Source organism: Engraulis encrasicolus, chromosome 12 (assembly GCF_034702125.1).
Source record: "Engraulis encrasicolus isolate BLACKSEA-1 chromosome 12, IST_EnEncr_1.0, whole genome shotgun sequence".
Taxonomy (NCBI): domain Eukaryota; kingdom Metazoa; phylum Chordata; class Actinopteri; order Clupeiformes; family Engraulidae; genus Engraulis; species Engraulis encrasicolus.
The window spans coordinates 10,546,442-10,561,776 of NC_085868.1; the positions used below are offsets into that span (position 1 = coordinate 10,546,442).

The window sequence follows — 15,335 nt, forward strand, 5'->3', positions numbered from 1 at the left end:
TATTTCCATGTAGCCTATGCTTGTTGGAGTTTAATCAAAATATGCTATTGGTTTTGTTATGTGTGGAGATATGTTAGGTAAGCGATTAAATACTCTGCATTCATGCGAGATGCTGCTTTTGGTGTGGGTTCAAATCCCGATGGTAATCAAACAGGGTTCTTTTTTTGGCGCAGCTTTGATTGATCGGAGCTCGTGAAGCACGATAGTGGAACATAGAATTTCCTACTATATTTGGACAATATATTTTCCCTATTTGAACTTTGTGTTGGTGTGGGTTTTTTTCAGCCCTGTTCGTAACATGACTAGACATTTGGTGTAGTATGGGTCAGAGGCTTGTGCACTTGGTGGCAGTAATCGATCGATGTTGCTTGAACTCTGCCTGAACCCGCCCCAAACCACGAGCAAGAGTGACGTGCTTCCCAAAACAAAGGTGAACTAGCTAACCATGCTATTCGTTCCAATTCCGACAGTAGTAGGCCTACTAACGAACAGCCCCTACTTCGTTTTGCACAACCGAACAACGAACAACCCCTCAAACCCCCCCTGGCTACGGGCCTGTACCCTCAGTATGATACTGTCCCGTTGCACTGCTCCTTTGGGGCGCTGTTTGGGGCTGCACCGGTGAGGCATACATGCAATTTTGTTGCGTGCAGTGGAGTGCTGAGTCGCAATGACAATGGGAGTTTCCCAGGTTGGCTTTCACTTTCACTTTCAAATACTGAGTATACACAGACATGATGAAAGTATTACAAGCATTTAAGTCCAATATCTAGCAAATCATTGTGTTCTCTTGTGCATGTGACAGTAGGCTACACGAAATTACTGTGTTGATCAAAATGTAGACTACATAGGCCTATACTGTTTTTGGGTGGTTGACATGACGTGGTCTTTTTTTGTTCCCCTATGTCAAAGTTATGTAATTTTTATAAAAAGGTGCTAAAAACTGTGTTTATGTTGTTCAGAATGTGCAGTTGTATAAGTTCATATAAATCACTTGCAACATTAATCTTCAATTTATTCACAATTTAGAGCCAAAGTAGAAAAAGCTCATATGGTGTGACGGTTCAAATCCATGTCCCAAAGTTTGATTTTGAATAAAAACTGGAAAATGTACTCCTTTTCTATATATTCAGTCATGTAATTATAGCCAAGACATACATTGTTGAGCCTATTTAGTGAAGATTTCAGGCATTATAAATTTGAAGCCACCATTAACTGAAACATTTTGGTCCCAAAATTGATATCATATGGTGTGACACCTTATTTCAATTTTTGAACTGGCAATTGTATGGACACCGTTGCCAAGTGAGGGGTCCTCATTCTTTCAGGAAGAACAATATCACCTCAGAAGGACATTGACAGCTATAAGATGAGTTTTAGCTCTTTATAATGTCCCAAAAAAAATCAAGTTTATCTGACACCGCTGCTCCAGTTCCATGTTGCATGTCTTTTGGTGTGACACATTTTACACAAAAATAAAGACAATAGATTATTTTTTAGTCAATATAACCTTGAAAACTATCTTGTCATATTGCATCTAGCATGGTTTTACATGGCTAACACAGATTGCTTAATCCCATGAAATAAGGCAATGAAACCTCATATGGTGTGATAACATATCATAAGGTGTGACTGTTTTCTTGTCACACCATATTACAATTTTGTCACACCATATGAGATGAGCTTCATTTTAATACATAAATACCACATATATTTCATTTTTCATGGCTAATATTCAGATTTGTTTAATATATTGATGCTTTAAAACATGTTAGTGGTGTATATGTATTATTCAGACACCAATATATCCACAATATCCATACATGAATATGAATTCATGATAACATGCTTCTTTTTATAATTTAAATGCTTCACCTTTCTTGTATTTGTTCATTTATTTACTTTTCAACTTTATTAAGATTGTAGCATGTGGATAGAGGTGGAAAGTAAAGAAAGAACAAGGAAATACAGGAAGAAATGTATCCTGTAAAGAGAGAGGAGGTCTTGAGGAAAAGAAGAGAGAAGTAGATGCAAATATTTAAATTATTTATAGTAGTATGTGTTAATATTTGTATAGTGTACATTGATAATTAGCACAAGAATATTTTGAGGGGCCACAAAGACATGTGCATATGTTACACCCAGAATGAAATAGCCTGCTGTCTCAAACAATCTGAGCAGTGCAAGAGTTTTTTCTTGCTCTTGAAATGTGACTGGCTCATTTTTAGCGTAGTCTAAACCTGCAACAAATATGCTCTTGTTCCATAACTAAAACACACACACACACACACACACACACACACACACACACACACACACACACACACACACACACACACAAGAATATGGTAGGCTGTTCATGTCTAGTTGCCAAATATTTTACAGTTTTCAGTGGCTGTTTTAATGACCTTGCGGTCAGTCATGGTTTTTACCCATTTTTTATTGTCACTGTTTCACTTATATTTATTCTTATTTACTAATTATTTACAAAGCATTACTACTATTCTGTGATTAACAAGGCATTACTCTTACTTCAATGATGTAGCAAGCTTAAAATCCATCTAGTTAATAATAATCAGCAGTTGCAGGGTGCCATGAAATGGATACGGCGGTGTAATAATTGACATGTTAAAAGCTACCCGTTGTTACACATTTTTTTTAACAATATTAAATATTTTTTCTTTTTCGTAACACTGAAACAATCACTATCCCTTGTCAACATGTTTGGTTCTTTAATAAATGCAGTTCATGCACATTTTTGGACACAGACTGTAGTGTGGAGTAATTAATCATATGGCGTGACGCCATGTCATTTGGTGTGACATTCAGAAATAAGAAAATAAATAAGATATTTTGGTAATGAATCGTGAAATAATAGGTGTCATAGATGGATACAAGTACCATCTAATATTACAAGTATTTTGGTATATTGCAACAAAGTATTCCCAGTTTTATTTAAAGTATATTGAAAGATTTTGAGAAAATATGTGTCAGTGTGTGCTGATAAAGCAAAATAATATAAAATGTAACATATTTGAACCTTAAAATGCTATACATATATTAAGTAATAATAAAGAATCAGAATGAATAAGCTTACATTACCACATGATGCCCCCTTTTTACACAATAATGTTCATGTGATGTATTTTGTCACTAATGCAATAAACAAGCGAAAAAATATACATTTAAGTCAAAATCTCAGGGGTTCTTCTATATATTCTTAAACTGAAGAGTTGGTAGAATACAACATAAATAATTCCATGACTCAAATTCAATGTTTTTTCAAAAACACATTTTTTCAGCAAAATATGACAACCAGCCTTTTATAAAAAGCACTCCAAAGATATTTAAGAATTGAACACAGTTCAGTCATTGGAGGAAGACACTTTTACAGAATTTTTACAGCAAATTGTCACAATTTCAAAGAAAAAGGCTGAATGATTGTCACATCTAAGAAATAGCAAGAGTCTCGCAGATAAATATGAACATTTGTTTGCATGACCTATCGCGCCAGTCAGCCCAAGTAAGCGTGCCACAGTCTTCCCCCAAGGGATCTTCTTCAGTCCAGTTGTCCGGCTCACTGGGTTTATTGACTTGTGATCTATCAAACCAGAAACTTTCAAGAGACAATAAATTAAGTGTTACTCTGATGGGTGAGTGATATGCATGACAAAAACAGGTCAGAGGAGATTAACATTATTGATTAAAACATTCTTGTTGTCAATACAATTTCTACATATGGTTTATAAACAAACTGTAAGATTCTATTTGGAGAGGCCTCTGGTCATGCATCAAACCCATCTCCTTCTCTTGCTCCTCCATTTCACGAGTGGCGCTGTCGTGCCGAAAGCGAGTCCCTGCCAGAACACGAGTGCCCTCATTGAAACCAATGGAAACCAATGACCAATTTTTCAGATATTTTTTACCCTTTTTTGCAGACAAATCCGACACAATTTAAGATGGAAAGCCTATCAATAAAGCATCTACATTCCTTCTGGAAGTATTACAAAGAGCTGGTTACAATTTCAGTATTAATTCCATAAAATAATCGAAGAATTGTTGTAACAAATGTTACGGTTTCATTTAAATAGCTCATATTAAGTGGAGGACGAGTAATGTTTCATAAGCACATGTTTAGTTCATTAATTATGTAGTTAATTCTGCAAAAATTAGTATAATTTTCTCTCAAAATTTTTTATTGGTTTCAATGAGGGCACTCGTGTTCTGGCAGGGACTCGCTTTTCGGCACGACAGCCCCACTCTTGACTCTACAGTACCACCCTTCATACAGTATATGTAACGGATGACAACTAGCAGATTTTAGTGGTAGAATCAGTCTGGACCTTTAGCTCAGCGGTATCATGCTGTGCCTCCCATACCTAACTGGGGCATTGCCTGGTAGGCTGTGGGTACGAGCCAAGAGTGGCGAACTAGCACAGATGACCTCTGTTACACTGGGGCCATGCCATAACCCGGACGGCAGTGATGTTTAGGGTGGTGAGTGTAACGTATGCCACCTAGCATTGTTTGGTGGTAGAACATTAGTAAACCTCGTTTCCAATCAGTAGCACTGGCCTATCGGTCTGGACCTTTAGCTCTGTGGTATCGTGCCTCCCATGCCAAAATGGAGCGTTGGCTAATTGGAGTCTCGAATTGGAATTGGAATTGCGAATTGGGGCCTCGAGTGGCGAGCTGTGCAGGATGGACTTGGATACACATAAAGCTGAGGCGTCATCATGCATGATCTCCCCTTAAAGCATCATGGGACCAAGACTAGCTTCCATGCCAAACATGCTTTACTGTACACCAAGTCCTCAAGGGCGAACCATTGAACCATTTTTTTTGCTGGAAGCACTTCACAATACAAGGTGTTTTTTTCAATGTGCACAAATACTGGTAGAGTCCCCACTACCACTACCAAAAGAATTTTGTGAATATGAACTCTGTATAGGTAATTGCCTACTGAATATGCCTACTGAAATCTGCTGTGGGATACATGATGTCCAAAGCGGACATTACAAAAGTAAAGCCCTGGCCCTGCCATGACCAAACGGTATAGGCACTCGTCTCGTCTACCATGCGGCTGACCTGGGTTCAATTCCCGGCCCGGTCCTTTGCCGGAACCTTCCCTGTCTCTCTCTCTCCACTCGCTTCCTGTCACCACCTTCATTGTCCTATCATAAATAAGGTCAAAAAGACCAAAAGAAATATCTTTTAAAAAGCCCAAGAAAAGCCCCACTTTGTGGGTTATGACTGAAGACACTGTCTTTCATTCTGTAGCCCCTTAATGCACGCCCTCCCTCCAGTGGCACGCTGAAATTATCATTGAGTTAAGTATCATAATACTACAGACATAACGCAGAGCCTTTAGTAATGCACTACAACTTGCTCATTGCCATTCTGGTAACAGCAACTGTATAATGCTGTGTACTCTTAATGGGTTGATATCTATCATTTTGTGTATTTGCAAATTGTAAATAGAAGTAAAGAGAAATGGCATTGGTACTTACACAGCTCCAGTGTCATTGAGAGATGAACCATCCACCCAGTGCCACTGCCCTTCAGCCTCCAGGTCATTCAGTCCAATCCAAAAGTACTGCCCCACTTTCACCCTTGCCACCAGGAAGTCCTTATGCGGGAAGCGATTGCAGTCAAGGTCAGTATGGGTTATCAGTGAACAGCACATTTACACACAAAAAAATCAAACCTCAATATGATCAACATATCTAGAACAGCTATAATAATAGCACTTAAAATGAGCTGTAAAGAAGAAGCAGAAGTTACTTGTAAGCACATCTATCTACAGCACATAGAGAAGACAGGCAGAAAGCTTCACACTTTACCTGTTCTTCTTTATTTTTGATAATTGCTAAATTCCCTCCGATGGTTGCGCAGTAGTCTCGACTCTGTTCCCAGGTCTTCTTTGAGGAAGAGAACAGGTAGCATTTTCCATTGTGATGGATGTAGTCCTCAGGGCATTTGCTGCACACAGGCGTACTTGCCTTCCTCACTATATGTTCATACAGTATCAACAAAGCCATAAGTTAGGTCAGGGCTTGACACTGGCACCTGCCAACCGGCCAAATGCTGGTAAAACTCGGCTGTGGCTAGTAATACGTACAGTGTCACTAGCCAATTTGGCTGGCAGCTTATTCTTTGGTATGACATACGCATCATAGCCTTTGTTCTGTTGTTTGCCCCTTGTGTATCAATACTTGTATTTAAGTTCAAGAAAAGGATCAATAACTCTCAATATACTTCCATGTAGAAGGCTATACACTGATCTTGCTTTAGGACGCAGTTAATAAATGTACACTATCAAGATAAATAAAAAAACCAGTATAAAATCAGTGGCTGGCTAGTGGAATACCTGAATGGCTAGTGACTTGGGAAAACCACTAGCCATAGTGGCCGCTGGGTGTAAAAGTTAATGCCAAGCCCTGAGTTAGGTGTATAAGTGAAGGGTTGAGTGAGCTATAACCGCATGTTGAAATTGGCCAAAATTCTCCCTCCCTCCCAAACATCCCCTCATATCTTTCTTTTTTCATAATACACCAATGACACTTCATGATATCCCTTATTTAACCTATTCATAAAATATTTTGCAGACATGTGATATTCCACTCTTTAAGGAATTTCAAAGGTGTTGCCCGTATGTAACATACTAACCATTGCTGACAAGGTGGCCCGTATTTAACAAACTTACCAGACTCATTGTGCAGAGCAGAGCGATTCATGTGTACAGCATCCAGTTGTAGTACACACCTATCTTGTTCATCAGTCAGTTTTTTCATGCCTAACAGAATTAGCACAAAGCATAATTTGTGTGGACATAGTAACATTAAAAAGTGGTGCCACAACCATGGCAAATTGTTCAAATATTGAACAGAGGACTCACAGTGGTATTTTATTACGCCAAGAACTACCAATCCAGTAATGAGGACCACTCCAAGTAGTAGTATTTGAATTCGGACCTTTGTGTATCTGGTTGATAGACTGGCTGTATGGGGAATAATACAATTTTAAAATGAAATGGTATGATACAGTATGTCATTTATCGTTTTAGAGGTAGAGCATGTAGTGTTTTTAAATAGTTTACTTCCAGAATGTACATACACTATGCTGCCCATTCACAAATACGTACTACAGCATAACTTTTTCCCTGAGTATTTTCCCCAACCCCAACATTTTGCCACACAATGGCCACAAACTAAATTTGTGTATTCAATAGAAATACTATAAGAAAGACCAATTAAGTTGTACACAATCATGAAATGAAAGTGAAGCAAATTCTGTATTTATCTTTAAACTCTCTGCGAATCTGGAAGTGAATTACAGACAAGAATGTTGGGTTTTTGAAAAACTTCACATGCAGCCAAGAACATTTCAATATAGAGCTGAATTAAAAGTTATGAAGAAGAGCATTAGGCTACCAGTGCAAGGTAAGTCAAATGTAGGATAACTATACATAGAACATAGCCTAACAAAGAGAAAATTGCAGCGGCCATATAGTAATAGCACCACCTTGCAGCTTTCATCTGTTTCCTTACCGTGTCCATCGGCGCAGGGCATGATGTCGCCTGCTGTAACACTCTTGTCTGTCTTGTCTATGGCAGTTCCCAGTAGAGGATGACATTTTTCAGGAATTCTCGTGGGTCCCGCTGGGATGGGAGTTAAAATGTAAAAAATGAACGGGAGTGGGCAGGAGAGGGAATAAAAATGAACAGGAGCGGGAATGCTGCTTATTTTTTCTTTTAAAGGGTTTATGAAACGAAAACAAAGTAAAGGAATTTGACCATTTCCAGGACGGATTCTGAAAGTTCTAAGCCTTGTGAATAAAATGGGATATTGTCTGGGTGATATTTTGTCCTAAAAGTCATGTTAAAACGTTCCCAAAAAGTCTTATGTTTGTGACATGCAAATTTTATGCAAATGATATGCGTGACATAGAAGGGGAAAGTTCACCTCATTCCACCTTGTTCAGATCAATGGCGGCTAGTACCAAAACAAAGCGCAGTGTCAAGCAGTGTGTTGCTGGAGGGCCGAACGGTGCCAGCTGCAAAAATGGCTACTTGACAGAAGGAATATCTTTGCACAAGTTCCCTTCTGTGAAGAATGATGGAACTGTGGCCGACAAGGAGAAGGCTAAAACAAGGGTTCTGTGGATCCAATTCGTACGCAGGCACCGGCGTGGTTTTGAAGCAAGCTCGTGGTCACTGTTGTGCTCGGCACATGTCCACCCCTCGTGCTTCACCCATGGTTGGACTGAAGAGAATGCTATTGCCTCAAGCAGTTCCAACAATTGACATCGCCGGCGTGCAGACTGAAACTGCCCCTGTAGCCTAACTGCTCGGGCACGAAGACAGGTGAGTGCACTGCTTTGCTTTAGGCTACTCGTTTTACCTTGTCCATCTGCTTTGTATGTTGTTTTCAGGAAAGGGTAATGCACATTACATGCCAAACCGATGTGAATGCTCTCGGGATATGCACTTTTTGTTGATTGCCATTCAACTGGTCAATAAATTGGTTTTGGGAGGATATCCGCGCTTCAGCCTCCGTGGTGCTCTCGGTCGAGGACAGCCAACTCACAGACTGGGCTACTGCTTAGCGAATAAACGGAGATGCATACAGCGTAGGCCTACTTTGAAGCGTTTGATAGTTTGTTTTTAGTATTGTGGTGCATGTGTGGCTGACGTTTGGACACACCTCATCCTCAGAGTCAGGCTGAGGGACACGCGACGCCTGTGACTTTGAGCACAAAAAACAATAATGATAAACGCTAAAAATATGTTTAAGACTCTAGGGTATCTATCTAGGGTGTTTTTCCAACAGCCTAATACCTCCGTTTTTTCTCTAGTTGATGATATTTTTGCATGTACATGCATTTCAATCACACTATATCGCGCAATTGAATCAAAATGCCCCCCATTTGTCAACAAATACACACGCCACGTCATCTTTGGGTCATGGCAAAGCGCCCTTAGCAACCGTCCGTAACCATAAAGAAAACGAACTATCAGGCTATGTCAACAATCGTCACTTCGCCTGTCAGACATGTCACTTTCTGCAGATGTATCAGTGCCTCTGAAATAGATTTGTGCTGCTGTTTTTTTTCTCATGAGGTTGGATGTGTGGTTTTTCGACACGCTGATGTTTGTATCAGAATTTTGGTTCCTTTATAAGATGTGGGTCCATCAAATGTGTGTTGTTTTCTCAGATCGCCATACTAGCAAACCAGGGACTTTCCTCTATGACGTCACAGCCCAGCTCATTAGTCAAACCAAATTTCACAGAATTCACACTTTGAGTTGCTATTTTCACAAGTTCCTCCAGGATGATTGGGTTCAAAGTCTCATCGATGCTATCAGAAAAAACAAGGCTTTAATGGGAATGGCCGTTTGTTTTCGTTTCATAACCTCTTTAAAAAACAAACAAAAAAGCATAGTGGGGAGTGGGGTTGATTTTGAGTGTGAGTGGGCAGGAGGCTGTTCCACTCTTCGTACTTTCCGCCCTTCCCGCACTGTGTTTGGGTACGCAGGGCGGTTCCATTTCTAATCACGGCGGTGAAGTGTACTGTAAACTACCCGGATAACGCCCTCAAACCGGCCATTTTTTGAAGTGTGGAGTTATGTACACTTTTCGCACTCAACGGCCGCCATGTTTGTTACGTAGTTTCCTCTCTGGTTGAGTGTCAGATTCATAGAGGTAGAAAATAACACTAGAGAGGACACAGCAATTTGCGACAGCACTGGGAAATGGCAGCTGGAGCTTCCCAACTTCCGTAGGTAGTGTAGGTACTTTCAGGCAATGCAAGTAAATGGAGAACACGCCCACCCCTGTCAAGAAATTAACTAAAAGTGTGGAAATATAAAGTAACACTTTAATCAAAGACCAGATTTGAAATGTCAGGCTACATATCTACTGAAATCATATGAGTCGATAAAATACATTTAAAAATCAAATAATATATTTTATGAACATAGTTAGCAACACACTTCAACTATTGTCCTTGTATAGTGTGTTGATGGACATTTTCACATGATTAAGCCATTTTTGACAGAGGTGAGCCTCGTTCTCCGTTAATTTCCATTTCTCTGATCTACCTCCAGATAATGGCCGCTACAGATTGCCGTAAAAGGGGGGCGGGGTCCTCTCTAGTGTTATTTTCTACCTCTATGGTCAGATTGGTCAAACTGCCGAATCTCTGTGATGACAGCATAACTTTGATTCCAAAGACAATAGCCATGTGTATAAGTGAAAGAGGTAACTTTTAAAAATTGTCAACATAAGGAACAGTGTCTTCCGTGATGAATTGTATATTGGCGGTTGGTAAACTCTGATGACACGCGACAACCGTCATTTCCGTGAAGTGTATCAGACAGAACGTGAATTGGACCTGCACTTCACCCTCAAATTTAGCCGTTAAGTTGAGGGTGGAAAGTGCACTGTATCACAGCACACAGTGCAGAGTGTGGAGAATGGAACACGCTCCAGGATTGGGAGACATTCTTTTTTTTTTGGGGTTTTTTTTCTCGGACCGGGATGGGACGGGAGTGAAAATCCACTCCCGTGTCATGCTCTAGTTCCCAGGTGCTGGTGAAGTGCAGCCATAAGTAACCCAAATATACGCATAGGGTCACTCAAAGCCACTCAGTCTTGAGCCACTGTCGTGACAATAGACTTCAAGTCAGTGGCGGTTCTTAATTGAGGCGTACCTAGGCAACCGCCTTAGGCCCCGCCAAATGTAGGGGCCCCCAGAGGACCCCCCCAAACTTCCCATAGGCCTACAGTTGGTAGTTAGGGCGCTTTGGTCAGTAATGCACATACTGCGTTCATAAATATTTATTTCTGTACGTCAGAAACAAAATAAACAGCATAATAAAACACAAAATAAATATAGATTACATGCACACCCCCTCCCTTTCGCGTGAACATGGTATATTCCATCTATGCCATGTGCGCCAGACGAATATCCAAAACAACGTTCACGGTGACAAACTTGTGCAAGTCGGCACGGCGCAAATAAGCGCATTGCCAATTACAATGCAATCAGTGTGGTTGTGCTCTGCTGCGCTGCCTGCGCATATTTGTGCAGCATGTGGCATCGCGAACGTGTTCCTTTTGCGAGAGGAAGTAGAGGAAAGTTGAGTCAAGCTCAGTTGTGATAAAGTTGCAAAATTATCAAAATGAAGCGCCAATACCCTGGTAGTGTTACCAAACGGAGGAAAGGGAAGATACTTAATCAAAGACAAATGCACTTACGAAGCTGATAATCTTTTTTATGCATCAACGCCAGTTGGCCCGATGTTGTGGTCCATTAAAATGACGAGTGGATTACCAACTCCAAAATTTGACGTGGTGGGGAAGGAGGATTGCAAGCAGACATGAAAGTTTTGTGCTTTCCTGAATATGGATACCACTATGCGTAAATGTTTTAAAACTCCAACATCGGTAACTTTGGATAACCCACGACATGACATGTTAGAAGCCTGAACTATCTCCGTGGATCCTGACCATTGACAGCCGTGCCGACAAGGAAGCGGTGCCCTACAGTAGCACTAGCAGGTCGACTACTGTGGCTATCCCCACTGATGGATCTGTGAATGACCGCGGCACTGATAAACCCAATCAGGTTTTGTTGAAAGAATACCTCGTGAGATATTTTGTTTCGAAAAGACATTACTTTTCCTCTAGCTGTGAACTGGGATTGGCTCGAGTAAGTTATTCCATTGAAAAGGACGCAGCCTTTTAAGCGCTTGCAGACAGTGTATCGGTTAGGCCTACTGTATCTTCAGACACACAACCTTCTCAATCTCTCTGAAATGATTTCAGAAACATGCTATCGAAATTTGGAAAGGCTTAAACAAGCATGCAGCTTTCAAGGAACATTCAGTAACTTGACGCGATGATGTGGCGAGATTCAGAAAAGCGCAGAACAGCTGACATGTCACCCACAGCTCTACATGTAGATATGCTGTAGTTTTTATTGGCTAATCAACTGCGTTACTTGGCGATATTGCTGGCTAGTTCTGGATGCTAACAGGAGGTGATGTGGAAGTTCAGCCTGGAGAAACGCCGACATGATTGACAAAAGAATGCGCACTCTACTCATAGTAAGTCACATTGATTGTGTGTGTGTGTGTGTGTGTGTGTGTGTGTGTGTGTGTGTGTGTGTGTGTGTGTCTGTGTCTGTGTCTGTGTCTGTGTCTGTGTCTGTGTGATGATTGCTTTGACTTTCAACCGCCGTGGTGTTTTGTTTTGTATTCAGTTTGAGATGCTTGCTGCTCGGCATACCATACGTCATGTGCACACACAGTTGGTGTGGTGGCGGTGTTGGCATTTGGGCAAAATGCAGCTACTCCTCTGTTGGTTGCTTTGAAATGCGTCGTCAGAGGTGCATCTTGTCACCAGGCTAGAGAGGCAGGTGTGTGTGTGTGTGTGTGTGTGTGTGTGTGTGTGTGTGTGTGTGTGTGTGTGTGTGTGTGTGTGTGTGTGTGTGTGAGTGAGTGAGAGAGAGAGATGATGCCCATGTGTAATTGATTGATGTGCATGTGAAGATTGCAATGTTGAATATGTCAACATTGAATGCTGTCTAAATTAAAGCAAAACTTGGCCCAAGCACATTATGTTCAGGAGGTCTTCTGACTGTTGTAGAGAGCTTAGTTTTTGAATTGTGTAGATGCTGTGAGCTAAGCATCTTCCCTAAGCAAGCCTATTATTATTATTATTATTATTATTATTATTATTATTATTATTACTTTTTTTTTCGGGGGGGGGTGCTGGGGGGTGGGGGGGGGTGGGTGGGTGGTGGGTACACACTTGGGTGGGCCGATGGGCCCCCTAGCTAATTTCGCCTTAGGCCCCCAAATTGCTAAGTCCGCCACTGCTTCAAGTGATTGGGTGAGCTGAGTGACTGGAGGTGACACTAGGCCTATATCTGCTTACTAACTTCCTGTAATCACAGAGTTATTGCAGGCTATATTATGGTAAACTCCAACCAATAGTCTATGTTTCTGCCTGCCTGGTATAAAGTCAACTGACTAATAAGCCTTCTGCAGATATGGTTTATCACAGATTTTTAACTATTTCTTAAAAATCTTTAAAAAGGGAAGCTTCCCCAAGGCGATGAAGGGCAGGACTGCTGCCCACACCCCCATCAACATTTTTTGTTTGTCTAAGCAAGATGCACACAACTTACCAACTTTCATGCAACATGCACTAAAAAGGGAAAGTATACCGGTATGTCAACCATGCCAACAATTAATTCTGTCATAACCCAATATGAATATAGGCCTCAAACGTATAAATGTTCTGCAGGTGCTGGTGAAGTGCAGCCATAACACTGATTCTTGAGAATGTGGCTAAAACGGGCTTTAATAAAAGTTTAAGAAAAGTTGCTCAAATCCAAAATATAGTGACAATTGAACAAACTGGACAAATGAACAAATTGAAGAGAAAATAGTAAACTTACAGGAGCTTTAGCGATGGCAAAGTATGCAGTAGAGCTAAAGGTTTGAAAAGGGGTCCTCGGTGATGACAATGACCTTGTACATACCTGAATGTATTGTCTTTAAAAATATATATGTGACGGTGGTGACGAATACAGTATATCACGCAAGTGAGTACGCCCCTCACAGTTTTTGCAGATTTGTGAGTATATATTTTCATAGGAGAGCGTTAAAGAAATTCTACACAGTCTCACCCCAAGTAGTCAATTTTTGACACCCCAAGACTGCAATTTTTGACGTCTTGGGTATTCCTTCCACGTCACATTTTGACTATGTCCTCAAAGGCGCCCCCTTGTGGCAGCATAACGTCATTGAGGTTAGGTTTAGGAATAGGTTTAGGGTTAGGCCACATAGTCAAAATGTGACGTGGAAGGAATACCCAAGACGTCAAAAATTGCCGTCTGGTCCAAGGTAGTCAGAAATTGACTACTTGGGGTGAGACTGCGTTGAGAAATTTCACTTTGACACAATGATTAGTGACCTTTTACAACACTACCGCTTAAATTTCTTGTTCACTCAGAAAAGATCAAAATACAGCCATTAATGTTTGAATATTGCCCACAAAAGTGAGTAGGCTACACCCCAGATTACGATCCGATAGAGAAGGGGCCGTGTTGGCTTGAATCGTCTCGAAATTAAAAGGTCATCGGTGTGCGTTTCAACCTTTCTTTACATTGAACTTTTACATTTTGAGTCTGCACCTGGCTTAAATAGATTGGTGTGAGATTTGAATGCAATCCTATGGAGAGTATCATGATCTGCTTCAGTAGTCACAGTGCATGTTGACATGCATGTTTCTTTTAGGTGTAATTCAGATGTCAGATTTTTTTTGTAAAACTCACTTGTTTACCACCACACATGTTTGACACCATCTAAAGAACATTTGTTTATCTTGGTCTCTTCAGACCACACGACATGGTTCCAGTGATCCATATCCTTGGTCTGTTCATCTCTCTTGAGACCAAGATAAACAAATTTGCTTTAGATGGTGTCAAGCATGTGTGGTGGACTACTGACTACTCCCACTTGATATCCTTTTTATGGGTCCGTTGTGGTTTGGGCAGTCAAGGGGAAGAGTTAATGACATCGGAATTGTATACCAAATGTTGACGGTTCGATTCCTGGCTCACCAGGGGTGAGTTTCTCGAATCCGACTAAAATTAGCCTCCGGACCAAGTAAGTCCGAACGAAGTCCGACACAACAACTAACCAACAACTATGATTTCTCGAAACCCTTAGACCAACTAGGTCCGATGTAGGTACGAAGTAAGTCCGATGAAATTCCAACCAAGTAAGTTCAGACGCACGATGAAGTTTTCGGAAATGCTCGGAGTGTCTCGCCTCAGCTCGGGTGCATTTATCGCAAAGCAGTGACGCTGTACCACACAGTGCCTGTCAAATTCAGTAGGCTAATTACATCTATCAAAGTCCACAAATCTTTGTCAACACAATCATGTCCAGACTTCACCCCTCTTCAACTGCAGTTACCAAATGCGACATTACAATCCACCATGTAGCCTATTATTTTTTTTACGTAGGTTTTGCATATAATGTCTGGATTAATATTGTATAGCCTACCACTAATTTGGAAGCACGGTTGGTGGGTGAGTGGTTAGAATGTCACAATTCCATACAATTTGCCGATTCCTTATCGGAGGCCTAATGTAGCCTATAATAACCACCCATTACATCTTTTTTCCAGAACGGCAAGCAAAGTCATTCTCACGCTCATGGGCAACGCAACACTTTCAACAGGTCATGGCCAGGCAGAGTGCAGTTAAATGCTGCTTGAAATGATTCTTGAATTACGCTCAAGAATTAATAAAA

General features: G+C 40.9%; 1 protein-coding gene across 1 annotated transcript in view; it reads right to left on the reverse strand.

The window, feature by feature from the left end:
* The window catches only part of LOC134460309 (CD209 antigen-like protein E), a 34,562-nt gene extending 26,990 nt beyond the window's left edge, over positions 1-7,572 (reverse strand). The window contains exon 1 of the mRNA XM_063212748.1: positions 7,551-7,572. Coding sequence (XP_063068818.1) covers positions 7,551-7,572 — 22 coding nt within the window. The remainder of the gene's footprint in view (positions 1-7,550) is intronic.
* Positions 7,573-15,335: the final 7,763 nt, after the last annotated feature.